Source organism: Anser brachyrhynchus (genome assembly GCF_964034855.1).
Source record: "Anser brachyrhynchus genome assembly, chromosome: 3".
NCBI classification, from domain to species: Eukaryota; Metazoa; Chordata; class Aves; order Anseriformes; family Anatidae; genus Anser; species Anser brachyrhynchus.
Window position 1 is genome coordinate 16725989 of NC_137696.1, and position 18947 is coordinate 16744935.

At 43.9% G+C, this 18947-nt stretch overlaps 2 protein-coding genes across 2 annotated transcripts in view; one reads left to right on the forward strand and one right to left on the reverse strand.

The window, feature by feature from the left end:
- The window catches only part of LOC308191847 (uncharacterized protein), a 54831-nt gene that overhangs the window by 25131 nt on the left and 10753 nt on the right, over positions 1 to 18947 (reverse strand). The window lies entirely within an intron of this gene.
- TMEM17 (transmembrane protein 17) lies at positions 288 to 5355 on the forward strand. The gene is made up of 4 exons (XM_080584737.1): positions 288 to 781; positions 3792 to 3895; positions 4151 to 4264; positions 4649 to 5355. The coding sequence occupies exons 1-4, from the start codon at positions 448 to 450 to the stop codon at positions 4910 to 4912; spliced, it is 816 nt and encodes a 271-aa protein (XP_080440863.1). The 5' UTR covers positions 288 to 447; the 3' UTR covers positions 4913 to 5355.

Sequence of the window (18947 nt, forward strand, 5' to 3'; positions counted from 1 at the left end):
ATTTTTAGGGTTCAGACACAAAGTGACCGTGTTTTCTAAAGCAGGAACAAGCAGAACTTGTTTTCATGTTAACAGTTTTTCTTAATGCTGAGAGGGCATCCCATAAGGGACAAAACCTAACTGGAATAAAAAGTCTGCGCTGACTGCACCGCTGCTTTTAATAGTGACACAGAGAGGCACCCTCAAGGAGAGGACATTTTGTGGACAGCTGAGGGTCATCATCTTCTCACAGGTAACTAGTGATAGGACTAGAGAGAACGGCCTCAAGCTGCACCAGGGGAGGTTCAGTTTGGAAATGAGGAGATGTTTCTTCTCAGAAAGAGCAGTCAGGCATTGGGACGGGTTGCCCAGGGAGGTGGTGGAGTCACCGTCCCTGGGGGTGTTCAAGGAAAGGCTGGACGTGGTGCTTAGGGACATGGTTTAGTGGGCGATATCGGTAGTAGGGTGATGGTTGGGCCAATGATCTTGAAGGTCTTTTCCAACCCTAATGACTCTGTGATTCTATCACAAAACGAGCCTCATGGACGTTCACTTCTAGCAACAGCACAGCTCCACCAGCTCCCCACATTCTCTCGTCCCAGCCCCTCAGCGGGAGCGCGGTGGCCCCCACCGCGCCTGCGCACCCCCGCCCCGTCGCCACGGCGACGGAGGAACCACGACAAGTCGCTGCCTCGCAACATGTCGCTGCCCGAGCCGCTGAGGCGGCGGCTGGGCTCCTTCAGCCGCACCGTCTTCACCGACAGCCGCGGCGCCGGCCCGCCGCTCCCCGGCGACCGTGCAGGTAATCGGCCCGCCCGCAACAAACATGGCGGCGGGGGCAACCGGGGGGCGGGGGGGGCGGGGCGGGGAGCGCTTGCCAGCAACCAAGATGGCGGTGCCAAGCGTCTCCTGGTGGCCGTTGGGGCGGCTGTGGGCGATGAGAGGAAGCCGACTCGACCCCAAAAAGTGGGTGGGGGTGGGATGGCGGAGCTGCCGGACCCGGCTTGGAGGGAAACCCCACCGCCCTCCTCCAAGCCTGGGCAACGCTGGTGAAAAGTGGAGATGCCCTGTACACGAGGTCTGGTTTCGCCGCCAGTAGTGTAGTGTGGCTTAGTGAATAGTTTCTGGAGTAGAGCAAGCACAGTTTCAGTATCACGCTGCACTTACCATGCTGTAGTGTTGTAGGCTTAGGACTGGTTTCCTGGACACAGAGAATATTCAACAGGATGTTTTAAAGTCAGTTGTACAGGATAGTTTATACCCATCTTTACAGCACTGGAAGAGGGTTTGTGTGAAATACTACAGGTAAAATCCATTGTTACTCACACACCAGATACTCAGACCTCCAAAATAAAAAGGAAAAATGATTTATAGGGAACGAGAACAAAAAAGAACTGAGTTACTGGTTTAAGGTCAGTATTTCTGCACAGTTTGGACACAAGATACTCAAAAGCTTGACGAGGTACACCAAGTTACAGTTAGATAGCAAAATCTCAAAGTATCAGCTTTCTTTCTTTTCCCAAGTCTGCCGTAAGGACTAATAACTATTCACCACGTTGCCAGTGAAACCTACAGGATAACATGCCCCTTTTTCATACCTTTGGAGAGACAGTTTATTTTCATGGCTACTGTCAATGTAGGAAGGTAATGTTCATAGAAGTTAACATACAAACATTTAACTGATAAATCAGTTCCTAGGTGATACAATTAATCAAAAAGTCACTTTCTTTGTGTAGTTATGCCAGTGTAGCTGTACTGCTCACACTGGTTACGAAATCATTTCATTTATCAAACAACATATTTTTCTAGGCTCCGAGAAAGTGATTGAATGTGAAGTGAGAAAATGACTATTTTAGTCATTTCTTTTCAGTTTCCTTTTACGAAAACTCCTGCCTGCGTATTCAGCCCATGGAAAGCAACAGCAAACATACAGTTAGTTTCTTACAGATCAGGATTTCAAATCTTAAGCTTACGCATATATACTTCAGTGAGTTGACCTAGCATGAAAGAATTGGCCATTGCAATAGTCTTGCATTTCCTTTTTTTTTTAAAACAATTCCAGAAAATAAGTACGAGTTAAATTAGGAATAGAAAATGAATTAGAATTGTCTTGTATTGCTAAGCATTCATTGAAAAGACAATTTTAAAACTTGAGCAGAAGTTACAAATACCACTGTTGCATTGATGAAACCTTTAATGTACTTCAAACATCATCATTGCAATTGAAATTAGAGCTCTTGGCTTCTGTTTTTGAATAGCATTATGAACTATTAAATGTTCATCCATTGCATATTATGTAGTTACATAGTGACTTGTAATTGGATGGTCTTGGGGTTTTTTTGTTTGTTGAAAAATAAAACAGTTTTGGAATTCTACCTCAGTGCCCTCCAAAATCAACTATTACTACATTAGTTTTGAGGCTGAGAGACTGATTCATTAGGACAGCTAGGACAAATTTAGGTAGATAGTGAAACTGAAATACCTATAGATTTTCATTCATTTGTAGATTGTGGCAAAGTGCTGATGCTTAAAAATGGGATTATTAAACAAGGATATTGGTTGTCTTACACTTTCTATTTCAGTATAACAAATTCCTGCCCCTCACACCCTACCCTTAAGGTCTGTCCTAGTTCTGCTCCCAAATCCTCATCCGTTCCCACCTAGTCTAGTAGCTACCATGAATACTTCTGCAACTGTCATAAAGACTTCTGGAACAGACTGTACCAGGCTGCATGTTGCTGGACTGGAAACAGGGATGCCAGACTGAGATGGAACAAAGACAGGTATGAAAATGGCCGGAAGATACGGAATGAGACAGTAATGTCAGAAGAGAGGTGGTTCTGAGTCTGGAAGCAAAGAAGTATAGCTGTCAGTCTGAGTTTCAATTGAATATTGTCATTGTAGCAGACAGACAGAAGTCTTGAATACAAATCAATAGGTCACAACAAATACTATCTAAACTTGTTTAGTTTTTAGTTAGTGCTTCTTAGTTAGAGCTTAGCTTCACTTATCAAGTGAGGAAACGTGTCTACGTTCGGGGAAAATGTGAAAAATGGGACTGCTGGTAATGGAAGTAAATGGGTTGCAATATCAGTTGACTATGACAATAAAACCTCACCCATTAAAAATGAACAATTCCCTTGGAATGCCCATTTATATTTTTCCTTGTTTTCAGTCTAATCTTTTAGATCTATAATTAAATGGTAAATATAGAATTTACAGCCTGCAGAGTTCAATATTTACTGTTCTCTACACTGAAGAGAACAAAACGTGTTGATACAGTCTTGAATAAGTTTTCATTTGATATGTATTTGAAGTTCTTAAGAACTAAAAGCATTACAGGTTTCTTGCAAGCCTGCTCTCTAGCATTAAGTCCCTACACAGGAAGATCATGTACAAAACAAGGATAATCCAGTGTGTACTCATTTCAACTTTGACCATTCTCTTAAGAACAGCAATAAAATTACCACCTAATATTTCTGCAGTATCAGTATACAGCAATACTTGAGCTAAGCCTATCAGTCAGATTGATTAGGTGGTAGCTTATGGCTTACTCCACAATCAGACACACAGCTTGAATTTACGATTAAGCAATAAAATTTCTGTATCCTGTGTACTGGAAGTTACCTTAGATTCCAGAAAATAGTGTAGCCTAAGATAGGGTAGTTTTTCTTCTTGATATGTGAAAACCTTTAACATTTAACTTGATGGAGAAAGGTGTTAATGCTCTTGCTTGAAGCTAAGATGGAACAATCTTTCTGTCTGAACTATGGTACAAACTAGGAGTGATAAAAGCTTCTGTTTATCTACAGATAATGAAATAGTTTCCAGTTTACCACTACAGATGTCCCTCTATTTCAACGTTTATTTTTTCCCATTTTGGTGGCTCAGCAGCGTTGTCATGCTCCAGCTGAAGGTAAGTTCTAAAGGAAAGTAGTTGTCTGTAAGTGTAATGTTTCTGATCAAGCACCTCCCCATACAGAGATGGTGCTCACTGACATTAGAAGTTAAGTAGGTTTATTTGGGATTTGCTTGAAACTGGAGGCTCAAGAGTATTTGAAAGCCAATACAACACTGTAAACTTACAGTAGCATACAGTTTCTTCATTTAACCACAGATGACATGTTATGACACAACATGGCAGAAACTTTTACTCTCTTCTTCCCTCTAGTATCCAGTCCTGTCAGATTACTACAAGTTCATTCTGGTCACAGTCATGATCCTAGCCTCCCTAATAGAGGGCATTCGACTGTACCTGGGATACATGGGCAATCTGCAGGAGAAGGTATGTTACTACACATACATTTTATTTTGTGCAGGAGAGCTTTCTGCAGTTGAACATAAATAAAATGGCATGGCAGTTCATTCAAGAGATTTTAAGTTGAAGTTATTTCTGATTTACAGCTTGCATCTTGTATTACCTTGGCACCAGCTTGCATTAACTTTTGTGGATTCCAAGTTCACCCTCAGAGGGGACCCCTCTCACTCCCCAAAACTGTTTTTCAGAAAATACAAGTACTGTTAAAAACGTGGTATATGGAAATGTTAAGCCACCTCACTTTGCCATTTCACATTATTTCCTGTGTTTTAGAAGATTAAAAATAAGTGGTTTTGTATTTTTTCCATCTCCAACTGCCAGTTTTTAAAAGGTGTTATCTCCCTGTTATAGGTCCCTGAGCTGGCTGGGTTTTGGCTCCTGACTCTCCTCCTGCAGTTACCTATAATTCTCTTCTTGCTATTTAACGAAGGTTTGAAAATTCTGCCACTGGAAAGATCTGTCAATATCATCTTTGCCCTCTTCCTAATCTTCCAAGTCATTGCAGCCTTTGTCACCCTGAAGAGAATGGTGAACAAACTGGCAACTCACTTCCGCCTTAATGAATTTGACAGGCTAGAGGAACACCCTGGGCATGAGTTTTACAGCCTGAGTTAAGAAGAGAGTACAGTGTCCAGGGCTGGTGGGGGCCCATGCTGAGGAGCTTCACATGACCAATGCTGGCTGGGGATCACACACCAAGGACCTAAGAAGCCAACAGAGGCAGTCCTCATGCTGCTACAGCTCTGGTTTTGTTTCGTTGGGTCATTATTAATCTTCCTACTTCAGGGGCATTAAAAAAATAGGTCTTGCATAAGAGCCAACATTAAACCTCAGAGCTGAGGTCCACACTGCAAGAAAAAAAAAAAAATCATTGCTTGCTGAGTGGACCAATTCATCTGTGCTCTGTTACTGCATGAAGTACCTACAGAGTAGGTTTGGTGGCTTTGACATTTTAAAAAGTCATGTGCCATTTCTAAAGAACAGAAGACTATTTTCCTAACTGTTTGCACAGAAATATTTTGTTTACAATAAATCCTTTATACACGTTTGGATTGACAGCAATTTTCTCTCTATTCTTCCAGGTTTTGTGGGTGTTCAAAGTCTAGTATTGCAGTTAAGGAAAAAATGAATAAGAACATAGGGAAAACTCAAGTCCCAGAAAGAACAGTAGGGATGCCAGTGATGAGACAGTAAGCAAAAACTAGAGTTTGAGGTGGTCTTGAAGATCATTCCAGCACTAGGAATTCCTAACTAATCAACTAGGAATGGAGTTTATGAAGTGTTCTCTGCTCAGAACTCCTACACTCCTCTTCTTTGGCTTAGCTAGGGTTTTAACTATCAAGCCATTCAAAATGAATGGTGCAATTTTCTCACACAGGAGATCCAATAAGTCAGCAGTAGCAAAATTATAGCCATTAAAAAAATTGGTTTGTATCACTGAAGGCAGAGCATGTTTCTTGCAAGCCAGGACATATACCAAGGTCCTCTCATTCCTGTTTGTATTAATGTCTGGACTATCTTGTTCAGTTTCAGTAATAGCTCAGTGTTAGTTTTTCTTGTCAATGAGGGAGGAAAATTAGAAGTAAAATACATTTTTATATGAATCCTTTGAGTTTTCAGTTGGGCAAGAGTATTCAGTTTTTTGGAGCTGGCACAAACATCCAGACTGCTCAAAGTAAGGTAAAGAAGTCTTACGTGAAAAAGGCACAGTATGCTTAAAGCTGATGGATGTTAAAAGCTCAAAGAACCTATAGCAAAAAGAAGGCATTTATCTTTGTTTCACATATTTGGTTTTCAATGTATGAGTGAATGGTGTTCTTCACTGGATGAGTGAACTCAATTCTACTGAATTTTCTCCCCCCCCCCATTTTGTTATTGGGAAGCATATATTATCAAAGCACATACTCGTTTGCTTTTAAACAAACCATGACTACTGCCAACAACAGAATTAGCTATTGTGCAGAAAAAGAGAATTCCTCTATGAGAGTCTCTAAGAATCTCTTTCTTAATTAAATGTAATGTTAATGTAAAACATTTGAAGCCCATCATCTAAAATCTGCAAGAGAGAAATTGAGGCTTAAGTTAGATCATTTGAAAAACGGTTTTGCAGCATTAGAAACCCCTTGTAAAAACATTTGTAACTGATGCAATATAAAAATGTGAAACAGTTCCTATCAGCTACACTGCTGCACAGCGCCAAGGCCAGGGCTGATGAGGTACAGGAGAAGCTTGGTAGGATCCATTACAGTAACAGATCACAGCATAATGGGTCCTGACAGGCCAAACAGAAATATCAAAAACCTTTTTTCTCCTGTAATTGTGGAGCATAGCTCAGATGTCTTAGTGCCTCTGTAGCCATACAGCCTCTTCCTGGCCCAGTGCAATGGGTCTAATACCGCAGGCTGCCCTTTCTGGCGGAGGATGGAGGGTAGACCTCCAAGGAGCTCACCTCCACCACTAAGGAAACCCGGCTGTTACAGAAATACAGGTTAACAAAATACAATATGGTAGTTGAGCCCTGCTAGCTTGCAATGCCTTCCAATAATTTGTTGAAGGGAACATAGGGAGTCAAGTCAGCATCTTTTTCTTACGTGCACCTCCAAACCTGCCCTTGATCTCATTAACAGCACAAGCATCGAACAGCTCGGAAGAAATTCTAGGGCAATTGCCATCCCTCCCGCCCTGCACGTAGCTTGCCTGTTCCCCTTATTAAAAACCCACTGTGGGACAGGGCGGGTATTACCAGGGAGGTACACGGAAATGGTACAGTAAACTAAGCTCTGAAGAGACAGAATGTACCTGTAGTAATCTAATCTCTTGCCTGAACTAGGGAATGCCACATTCTTTGGTTTTCTTCCCTCTATCACCTTAAAAAGTTTTAAATGTTAAACTCTGTTGTAAGATAAGAGTGTAATGGTTGGGAATGTTTTTGACACCAAATACATCACATACAACATGATAAGGACTGAAAAAAAAAAAGTTAACGATACACCAATACTGACAACAAGGAAGTGGCCTCCAGGCTTAAGGCTGTGAGACGCGATTCAAAATCCTTGCTTTAGTGATAAGGAAACCATAGGCCTGGAAGATCAAATTGCCATGTAGGACAATTATCAGGAGCCAAAGATACAGGGATACACGCCTCTTTGCTGGAGAGACAGACAGAATATTGATGAAGTGGATACAGAGAACAGCATTCAGAGAAGCACTGTTAGAAATAAGAGTTGCCTGGAAATGCTAAAAGGTAGAAACCAGCCTGGGATGTGAAGCTTCAGCAACGATATTGACGAGTCCAGGATCTCTGGACTGCCTCTGCTCAGGTTTCATACCAGACCTGGTAGTCATTTCATCATTACCATTTTGAACATTTAATTATGAAGAAAGCCTGCAAGTACTTAGAAACTTACATTCACAGTCTACAGCTGCATTTTTTCCCATGAGTTTCCCCACTCCTCACATACCCAGAGACAGGAGAAAATTACAGTAGTGCTCCAGGAAGACAGAACAACAAATGCAGAATTGCACTAGGACTTTCTCACCATTTGCTAAGTTTGGCAGGAACTGGTGAGACTTCAAACAAGCATCATCACTTCCCTCCAGCACATCAACCGCACCACACAGCTTGGTGTCATCAGCAAACTTGCTGAGGGTGCACTTGATCTCACTGTCCATGTCACCCACAAAGATGTTAAACAGCACCAGTCCCAGTATTGACCCCCTGAGGAACACCACTCGTCACCGATCTCTACTTGGACATTGAGCAGTCGACCACAACTCTTTGAGTGTGGCCAGCCGGGCAATTCCTTACCCACCGAGCAGTCCATGTCTCTCCAATTTAGAGACACGGATGTCATGGGGGACAGTGTCGAATGCTTTGCACTAGTCCGGGTAGATGATGTCAGTAGCTCTTCCCCTATCCACCAGTGCTTTAACCCCATTGTAGAAGGGCAACGGATTTGTCCAGCACAGCCTGCCCTTAGTGAAATCATGTTGGCTGTCACCAGTCACCTCCTTATTTTCCATGTGCCGTAGCATAGTTTTGAGGACAATCTGCTCCATGCTCTTGCCAGGCACAGAGCTGAGACTGACTGGCCTGTAGTTCCCTGGCTCTTCCTTTCCCTTTTTAAAAAAAATGGAGGTTGTTTCTCCTCTTCCAGTCAGTGGGATTTTCATTGGACTGCCATGTCTTCTTAAATATAATAAGAGCCTCGCAACTACATCCACCAGTTCCCTCAGGACCACTGGGTGCATCTCATCACCTGATAGCTATCAATAGCTTTCCCTTCATAAGCAATACCTTTGAACAGCAGAAGTCTACATACAGAACTCAACCCCACAGTTATTTTACCAAGTTAATTGTTAGGAAAGGTCAACAGCCAGTTTGAAATGAAATCTCTACTTCCTTTAACCAAAGAAGAAAAGTGAAGAACAGGCATATTACCTTAAAATGCTATTTTTAGATTTCTGATCAATTTGATGGAGTATTTTGTATTCAAGGGTGTAGTTGCTGAGTTGTTAAAATCTGAAGTCAGCATTCATTCCTTGTCAGAAATAGACTTTTATTAAAGGATTTTTTTTTTTTTTTAACTAGTATCTGGGCTTCCGAGAAGGTGAAATTAAATTTGGAAGAGGATTCACTTATATACCTCACTTAGGCCAATCTGATATGGCAGACACGAGAGAAGGGACAAATTTGATAAAGACAGACAATTTATGGAAGAAGGGGTGCAGCATTAACCTTCCTATACCAACAATTTACTCTTACAGATTGCTGGAAGATTTGTATCCAGAAGAGTGAGATCATACACTTCACTCTCGTCTTTGTCTCTTATAAACTAGAATAGAGTTTGTGTTAATCTTTAAATAGTTAATGAAGCTAGTAGAATCTGCACCATTACATGGTCTGATAAGGTAGTCAGTCAATAGTCATGTTTGATAGCTGGGTAAGGCTCCAGAGATCATTTATTTTGAAAGAACTAATTTTGCTTCTCTAGGACAAAGATCAGACAGCAGCAATTAAAAAGGACTTTGTTCAGTGCTTCAAATAAAGCAAAGATAATAGAGAGGTCTTCTGCAGGAGGCAGGCAAAGCTGTATATAAGGGTCAACTGATAAGAACAAGAAAAAAAACTATGACAGAATAAATAGGTTCAAGAAGTGTAACGCTGAGGGAAAATTACTATGTTGATGATAGATGCCACTGAAAGAGCAGAGGATTTATTAGAAGGAAATAAGTGTGCTGAGTTACTGGCTTGAAATCTTACAGGGATTCAGAGGAAACACATTATTTCACCAGTTAAGCAGCAGCTTACAGGATACAGTTCCACATTCATTATATAAATGCAACTTATGCACCTTGTTACAAAGAAACATTTTCCATACGATCCAAGGTTTGAAAGTAATAAAGATACCATTCTTGGGAAGCACATACTAGCCAGGAGACACGAGCACAACAGGGAACCCATAGGGAATGACAGAACAAGGCTGGCAGACAGCTGCAAACATGATCACACTAAGACCTATGGCTTCCCCAGTGAAATTCGGAAGTATTCCTGACGTCCTTAAGAGCTGCCTTGAGCATGCAGTGTTAGGGAAGGAGTTCCCACAGTCTGTGAAAGAAACCACTGTTGTTCTTTAAGGGATAGAAAAGGCCCTTCTTTATTCACCTTTGATAGAGCCATGCAACTTCCAAGTCAAAAATTCACACAAAAATGCTTGAGCCATTGATTACCATCTTCTCAGTTTATTCAAACCATGCTTTCAGCTGAAGTCTTTAAGGTGAGAAGAACATCACATACACTTACTCCCAGTCACTCATACTGCTAACGCTGGGGGGATTGATTTAATTCACATTACTCTGCACGGAGAGAGCTTGTGGCAGGCTGGAGCTTCAAACAGCCTCTCCTATCCCATGCAGCTACTGGTCCTCAGTTGCTTAAAGAGGAACCTACAGCTCGTGACCAATATGCACGATTCTGGATCGACAAGATGGTTGATCTCCTGTTTGAACTGCGAAGGATTCCAGGTTTGAATTATGTTTTTGATAACACGTCAGTTTGAAAATGAAAGCTTACCAGAAGTGCTGGAACTGACAAGACAACATCCCTTTGAACAATACCTTTACTTTCAAATTCAAGTCCCAGAAAACCTAAAGGTCACTCATTTTTTCACATGACTCAGCATGGTTAGGAAGACAACAAAAACCAATCAGTAAAAAAGGAAAAAAAAAAAAGTGCATTGCCAAGGATCTTCCTAACATCACCCAAGCCACTCCAGCAGCCTATAAAAACTTCCCAGAATTATCAGAGTAGAAAAATCCTCAGTACGTAGTAGACAATTCATACATGCACCTTAGTTAGGCTTCCACCATATTCTGAATACAGCAACAACAGCTTGGGGTGTCCTAAAGCACAGCTAAGCTCACTGAATAGAGACAGCAACGATAGAAAAATGTCAAGGTCACCATGTCCTTCAAAAAATACCTTTAAAAGTTGCTAGCATTGGTCAGCCAAGACAAAGCTACATTCCTGGTGCAACAGCCTTCACCTAAGAACATAACTCCTGAGAAAAATTACACCACCTTGGAAAGCTATCTCCAGAAGAACAAGCTTTATAACACCAAGGAAGAAGGGTTAAAGAGTCTCAGTCTTCACCCCAGCTGGGAACAACTTCAGGAGTGTCTTGCAACCCTGATTAAAAGAACTCAAAAATCAGAGTTAGTGGGTTGAATGGAGACAGCTGTGTGGGATACCCTGGGTGTAATTTTGGGGCTTTAGCAGATGTCTCCTCGTGCCCCACATACAAGGGCACCAGGGGACTGTCCTGGTGAACCACTCCAGTCTGCCGCGTTGAGGGGCATATGATGGGAGTAAGTATGCTCAGCTGATGTGTCCCACCACAAAGAAACACTACTCGGTTGTGCCATCTGACAATGATTTCCTTTCAATTTATATTTTTAAACCAATCACACCACAAGAAAGGAGTCTTGTGTTAGTCCTTAAAAGGCTAGTACACTGTGCCTGAAAATGTGTGTCACCTTCAAATAGAAAAACAATTCCCTCTTTCCACCTCTACACAACATATACAGTCTTGTACTAGAGTAACAAGCAAGCAGGTGAACACTTCCCACTACATACACACATTAACTTCTAGCCAGCAAGAGGGATTATTAAATAATCAGTCATTTATTCAGAACTCAGTGATTTAATCTGCCAAAAATAAATCACAGCTTGTCCAGTTATTTTGATAGAGCTGCTTTGGCTGACAGATAGCAGAAGCAACACGCTGCTTCTACAAAGACACTTGCTTTCATGTGTTAGCATCCTAGTAGCAGAGTGACGGTGCTGTGCAAGCTGTATTTCTCTAAACAAAGAGGCACCATCCTGTTAGGATCGCCGTGACCCCCACTTCTGGGTGTGTGGTGGGGTTTGCACGGTTAGCATGCTGCATATCTGCAACGGCGTACCGGCTGAACACATGCAGGGAGATGGCACCACGCAGAGGTTCCCTGCTCTTTCACCACTGCCACCAGTAATGGAAACATTTCCAGGTTGCTGAGTTTGGAGAATATTGAATTTTTCCTCTTCCCCAGTTGGAGAGAATGCAATCCCAGCTGCTTAAATCGGGCTCTCAGGGTTAGATACCTGCCTGCCTTTGTATGTGACCACCTCTCAGACTGAGCAAGCGCAGAGGGCGGCCACAAATTTCCTAGACCTGGGGTGTGTGGAAAAAATCAAAAAGCTCTAAAAGCCAGGAAAATAAAATGGACAAACAATGAATTACAAAAATCCTGATAAGGCAGCAGCAAAAGGATTAGGCAGGCTGGTCACAGTCAGCAACAGTGAAATGTGACACAATAAAAACTCGGTTATTGAGTTAAAACCGCCCTAGGATACAAAAGACCGAAATGAAGGAAAGCTCTGGATTACTTTGTTCTTGAATATTGATTTATTTATTTTTTTTCAGAAGCATGAGGCATGAAATATTACAGTGATAAGCAGAGATTGGGAAAGAAAAATAACCGAGGAATAGTCTGCAAGGGATTGTTTAAGATGCACTGAACGAATAATTTGGTTCAGTCCTAAACATTCCCTGCACCACATTTGCCCACATTCTCATTTGTCTGTACAGCTTGAATTATATGTTGCAAAAGGCTGGTGCTGATCCAGAAAGGCAAGAGAGCAGCAGTATGTACCCCTTGCTCCCCGGACAGCGGGTTCCCACCTTCCGTGTTTGAGCGGTCATTCCTCCCACCCCAAAGTCAGTCCCCAGCACAGGGCAGCTTTGTGACCATTGGTGCTGCTGCCCTGTCAATAGGGACATTAACTGATATTAAACCTCTGACAGAAAGATGGACCCTCGGTGGGGACCCAGGGAAGGATTATGTTTGTGTTTTTAATTTCACCATATGGCCAGCTGCCACTGCTGTAGGCTGCCGAGGCTGTATTGCTGGCAGTTAATCAGGCAGCCAGCAGCTTGAATTTTTAGTGCTGGCTGGCAGCCAGTTGCTAATATTCTGGCCCTGCGCGGTCACCAGCTGTGACAGGAGCTTGAGCGGGACCTCTGCATTCCACCTTCCTTCATGCTACCGCCGAACATGTCCCAAAACAAAAGCAAAACCAGAGCAAGCAGCGCTGAGGACGTATATCGTCCCACTTGAGTGAGAAATCAGGTGTCTTCCTCCAACCCCAGCACCCTGGGGAAGTACAACTCATCTCTCATGACACCTACAGAAAACCAGTGACCTCAAACAGTATCAACTGGAATCTCTTCATCCTCAAAAGGTGTTTGCACTGTTTTATTTTTTTTCAGAAGTCCAGACACTCAGAAATTGATACTGCTCTGTTTCAAGCTTTAAAAAAATAATTTTTAAAAAAAATGAAAAAAAAAAATAAAAAAATGCTAAACCTTTCAGGGAGAAAAGAGAGAGAGGGTATTTTCCTGGGGAAAAAAAAATCCATAGCCACACTTCCTAACTAGAACAGAAAGACCATGCTTCTCAGCATCTCTTCCAGGTAAGATCTCTGCCTATTGCCCTGCTGAACAAATGATTAAACAACAAATAATTTCTGCTTCTTCACGCTTAGAGAATCAAGAAGTCTAGAAAAATTGCGTAGTGCTTTGAGCCACTTTACTGCTTTGTTAGCACTTCTGGAATCAGGCAGTGAGCGAGTGCCAGTGTGGGTCTGAAGGCTGGCGGACCCTTCTCCCCTGAATGCCCAAAGACTTTCAAGCTGGCTCTGCTCGCCGCATGCCCTGCGTGATGCCGCGTTTCCCATTTTATACCATCAGATCACCATCCCACGTGAAAGGTATCCAGAATACACCGTTTCCCTAATTTTTACACCGATAGGAGAATGAGGCACTTTTCCAGGCACACGTGGCTCGGCCCTGCAGAAAACCCAGTGCTGTTCATCTGAAGAACAAGCATGTGCAGCTGGTTCGGTGCCTCAGCTCGGGTGCCCACGCTGGCATGCGAGCAGCTGTGCAGTGATGGCACTGTTATTTAGCACCCGTTTAATAGAGGTAGGCTGCCAAACACCGAGTTTGTCCTGCTATCAGTTCTGCATGATTTTGGTGTGTTAGACATGAGCAGTGCTTTTCAGAGCTGTGTTCAGGACCATTCTCAGGGTCTTGTTTGCTCTAACAAAACCAGAAGCATCGGTCTCACTGTCAACAACGTGCACTTACATGGATGCTGTTGCCTGGACCCTTTTGGAAGAAAAAAAATTGCTGGAAATATCTTCTATTCTGTTTTCTGCCAGCAGAGGGGCAGTCCAGCTTTTTCTCTTGCTAGCAATGTAAGAAATCCCTGTTGTAATATCTAGTGCTCATTATCCTCGTTGATAGCTTCCTGATCCTTTGCAATGTATGAAGAAGCTGTAGCAGGAGAGCAAGCACTCACAGTTTCAGTGGATTGGGCTTTAATTCACTGCTGAGGCTTCCCAAGTCACCTAAACCCTCTATCTCAGGCGCCTTCATTCTCCTGAAAATGGAAAAAAAATAAGCAGTCTGCATCCAAACCTGTCAATGGGGAGAGTCAGTGTGCGTAGCTTAGCTCACCACCAGCCAGTTAGGATAGAAAAGGGATTATTTTCCTCCTCCTCTATGGCTAGGAGAAATCAGGAGCAAGCAGACCCAGCCTGTAAAGCAGTGCATCATCTAGCAAACAGAGCTACCAGCAAAAAGTGCTTTTGAAAAGTTTCTGGTTTGTCACATTATAAGTGGGAAGCCAGCATCTTTAATTTTCAGAAAGTGTCAAATATTGCCTTCGAAAACTAAAATCTGACCACGTCAAACACTGCCAGGCTGTACCTTTGGAACCGTGTCAGGTCTTTCCCATGATCCAAACAGGTGTTGTCTCCGGAGTGCAAAGAAGTCGTGATACTGCAAACTGTGCTGCAGTACCATTGCCCCTCGCGGCAGGGAAAGGAGGAGAGTGCGACAAGGTCTGGGAACATGGAAATCTGAGAATAAGATTGCACATCATCATGGTGATCGTGGAGTCTTATTGTAGAAGCTAAGACCAGAATCCCACTACAGTTAACATTATCAGCCACATCTCTCGTGCAACAAATCTTCACGTGTGCAGCCAGCCCTGAAGAGAGCCACTTAGGCTCCGTATGTTAGAAAACCTCTTCAATACGTTTAAGCTACTGCACTGATTTAACATTCAGCCACATGCAGATGTTTTCCTGCTTCATTCTCCATCCCTGCTCCTTCCTCTTCTGAGCATGCCTAGATCACTGCGTGTCCCAAAATAATAAATAAAATAAAATAGCTGAATACATCCAAACCCATGATTACACAGTCCCACAGCCAACTACCACAAGACAGACCGACAAGAACTGGAGGAAAAATGCGAGCTCAAATACCCGTACCAAGTCAAGCTACAGTTAATCTGAATAATTTCAAGGGCAGGTCCAAAACGCACAAATATTTTGATGATCTAAGTTGAGAGACTCCACCTCTCCCTCTTCAGGGCCGTAAACAAAGTTAGGTCACTAGAAAAACTTCTTGAACTGAAGTACCCTGGCAGCAGAACATGCTCTTCCCTGTAGTTGTAATTATTACAGCTTTTATTTAAGCAAAAACATTGTAAAAAACAGGATAAAGCCAGAATGTTTAGCAGGACTTTTATTTTTTTTAAGCTAACTTAAAAGCTTAATGTTACCCTTAGGATGCTCTTAAAGCCATTTTGGTAGGATTGTATTAGTAAGAAGAAGGTTCCTTGTGGTGGAGTCACTCCAAAGCACCTGGGAGGACTTCTGGATGTGGGGACAAGGTGGCACTGCCTGCACATCGCCCGCGCATCCTGCAGGACCCAGCACCCACAGCATGGCTGGCGGCTGTGCAAGAATGTGGAGGAAGAGCTATAATTACATCTCTGCGCCAGTAATTATGTGTATTTCACACAGCTGAGCAGATGTCGTGGGGTACAATAGGTGCTGTGAAGAATACTCATTTATTAAGTAATTTATAGCATAATAATTAACAGCTAATCACTTGCAAGTTAAGATGCTCTGGGAACGGACCCAATTCGCAGTGTGCGCTGCCTCCTTCCAGGAAATCTCGCTGTTTAGACAGTGCTCCTCTGCTGCATCCCAGCAGAGCCCTTGCTTGCACACATACATCTGCAGGTAATAACTGGGTGCGTGGCAGCAGCGCTAACGAAGAAATCAAACTCCCGTGTGCTGCATCGTGATAGCCGCAGGGCAGGGTGGGGAGCACGTGCTGCTGAAGGCATAGGAAAGGGAGGAAGAGGCTTTTAGACCGTTATATGCTGTAGAAGAAAACCACCATCTTTTTTTTTTTTTTACAGCTGAGCAGGCTTCGTTTCTCTGCCCAGAGGTGGATACAAGCCAGGGGCTTTCCCAGCCTGCAGTGCCCGTGTGTTTGCCCGTGCTGCAGGGCCCGACCTGCACCTGCTCCAGCAGAACGGCTCCAGCCGAACTGGGGAGATTTGGGGTAACTCAGAGCCTCCCTTTCAGGGAGTGTACCCTCATTCCTGCATCATGAGACAAGCCATAGGATATATAACACTCCCACAGCCTTTTATTTCTTTGCTCTTGAAGTCACACTGATCCCGAAGCTTTTTATCCAAGGGTCTCTCTAAACCGAAATCATTTCCATCGGCTTCCCAGTCCCACAACTGGATTCGTTTTTGAAAAACAGCAATAAGCTGAAGCCATTTTGCCATTTCTCTTGGGTTTCAGCCTTTGTTTCTGCTTCTATCTTCTGCAATGCAAGCAGAGGCAACTCGCTGTGAGCCCGCAGTGTTGGAGCCTTTCCACCTCCTCCAAGATATGCCCAGCCCATGTGTCCAACAAAACGTCCCTTTGCAGTGGTTCTCATTATTTTTTGCTTTCACCGAGGTGCCAGCCATGGCCACCACATGTTCAGTGAGATGTTTCACGTTCTTTCTTGTTTTTCTGGGGAGGCAGATGGCAACGGATAGGGTGAGAGGTCTCCCACAGGGAAGTGCCTCCACGTCTTCTCCCCTAGCTCTGTGATTTGTATCTGATGCCAGTGCTCTGCAGCTAGGCAAGGCTTTCCCTGCCTGTTTCAAAACCCAGGGAAGCATATTAACTTGAAGCATTTTGGGAGAATGATTTCAACCAGAGCTCGGTGACTCTCTTTAATAAATTAAAGCAAAATAATAAAAAATCAGCTGACATCGGCTGATGCTCCCCCACAGGACAATCCCAGCTTCCAAGTTAATCACAGGCTCTCCCAAATCTCTGCACGCACTGCAATAGCTCAACGATAATGCATGTGGGAATGATTCCTGCTGCAAAAAAAAATCATGCCTCATAGCCCATAAATCCACAGAGTGTGTCATTTCATATGGCCCAGGGCTGCGAACGAGCTGAATGCTGCACAGAGAGATGACAAATCCATTTTGGATGTCAGAAGCAGAATAGCTTCCAGTCAATCTCAGCCTGCAATGCAAGAATTCAGATTTACAGACCCAGAAGATTCACTTTTTGCCTCATTTTATTGTCTATTAATTCACTCTGTGGCAGATGAGAAAGATTTTGGAAGAACAGGTGCCAAGACACTGACCTGCAGCAGGGAAAGAAGTCGACCCCTCTCAGTGCAACTCAGGAGAGCAGGCGAGGAGAGGGATGCAGCCCTGGGGCAGACTGTCCTGCAGCCAGCCGGCAGCCCGTAAGGCAAAGGGGGACTGCATGCAGCTCTTTTGGCCTCGGTGGAAAATAAAAAGCAACCTTCTTTGGGATAGAAAGCAGCTGATGTTTGTAGCAGGAAAACAGTAACACCTACTGCTCGTGATGGGCTTGGTGTTTGGATCGAAATCCTGCTGTTTTGCACACGTGCACCACAGATGCTTCCAATAAAAGCCTAACATTTCTCCAAAATACTGCAATAGAGGGCACAGGCTGTCCTGAAAGAGCACCCATTGGGAGCCTTGCCTGCAAATTGCAAGGGGCAGAGCTCCTCAAAAAGTTGGGGGCTGAAGCCGGCACGCGCCCTCGCCTCAGACCATGAGCTCTTGGAAGCCAGATCCTTCCCAGCCATCCATTACTCGCTCACACACAGGCACTGCAGGGTTTCCCTCAGTGGCTTCCAGTGTGAATTGAAGATGCGTATGGGAATAGGATGGGGTGGGTAGATTAAATGCTGGGGACTTTCCCCACAGCACTAATTATTCCTGGGTTTAAGGGCAAGCTGAGCAGCGCGCTGGGCGAAGCAGAGGCAGGCAGAACTTTGCTCCTTGTCCTCATTCCCCGGGAGACCCCAGCCTCCAAACCTCCACCTGGGAGCTGCTCCATCCAGCTGTAGCACGCAGACCATCTCCCTCGATCCTGTCCCTCCTGCAGTACGCAGCCATTCCCCCCTTGTGCCTCCTCCTCCTCTCACCATGCACCGATGGGTCTGTGCTCCCCACGCGCCATCCTGGTACCAGCCCCATCCTCGGGTTTATCATCACCCTGGTGCACTGTGCTACCGCTGGGGACACGCTTCCCAGCCGTTATGTTAGAGTGGGGACGAGCCATTAAGGGGGAGATGATAATTCCTCGTAGCACGGAGCTGCCAGAAGTCCCAGCTGTGCTCTGCAGTAACATAATTCTTTGCGATCTGCCTGTTAACCATGCAGCTACTACAGACGTGGCTAGGAAAAAATGGAGCACGGATCAGATTTTATTTTATTTTTTTAAACAATTCATATCCATCACACCATACGTATCTTACAACCAAAATAAAAAAGGCTCACCTTGAGCCAGGATGTCAAGGGGCTTGAACAGTGACTACCTTATGCTGGATGCCCCAGTAATGCCCTGCATGGGGAGTTTTTCCCCTGGGCTCCATGCCCATGGATGGAGGAGGACAGGTACCTGCAGGGCCCCCTTCATGGAGCCAAGGGGAAAAAAGGGGAGAGGGTGCCCGGCCAAATCCTGCTTTGGCTCTAATTTTGTAGAGGATGAGCTCCAGGAGGGACTCAGCCCAAGGCTACAAGGCAGATAGATGGCAGAAGAGACAGAGTTGCGTTTTTCATAACATTTACTGTCCAATTCTATGTGTGCTGAAAAAGTTTGTTTCCCAGCAACGAGGACAGTATTATTTTAGCCCTCGCTTTGTTGTTTGACCTCGTCGAAGAAACAACCACACTCCACAAAAATACAGACCCG

What these genes read in the sequence shown, in the direction of transcription:
- TMEM17 (XM_080584737.1), top strand. Translation starts at nt 448, where the DNA reads ATGGTTGGGCCAATGATCTTGAAGGTCTTTTCCAACCCTAATGACTCT. An exon ending in GCTCCCCGGCGACCGTGCAG is followed by an intron (nt 782 to 3,791) that starts GTAATCGGCCCG and finishes GTTTATCTACAG; the next exon opens with ATAATGAAATAGTTTCCAGT. An exon ending in TTGTCATGCTCCAGCTGAAG is followed by an intron (nt 3,896 to 4,150) that starts GTAAGTTCTAAA and finishes TCTTCCCTCTAG; the next exon opens with TATCCAGTCCTGTCAGATTA.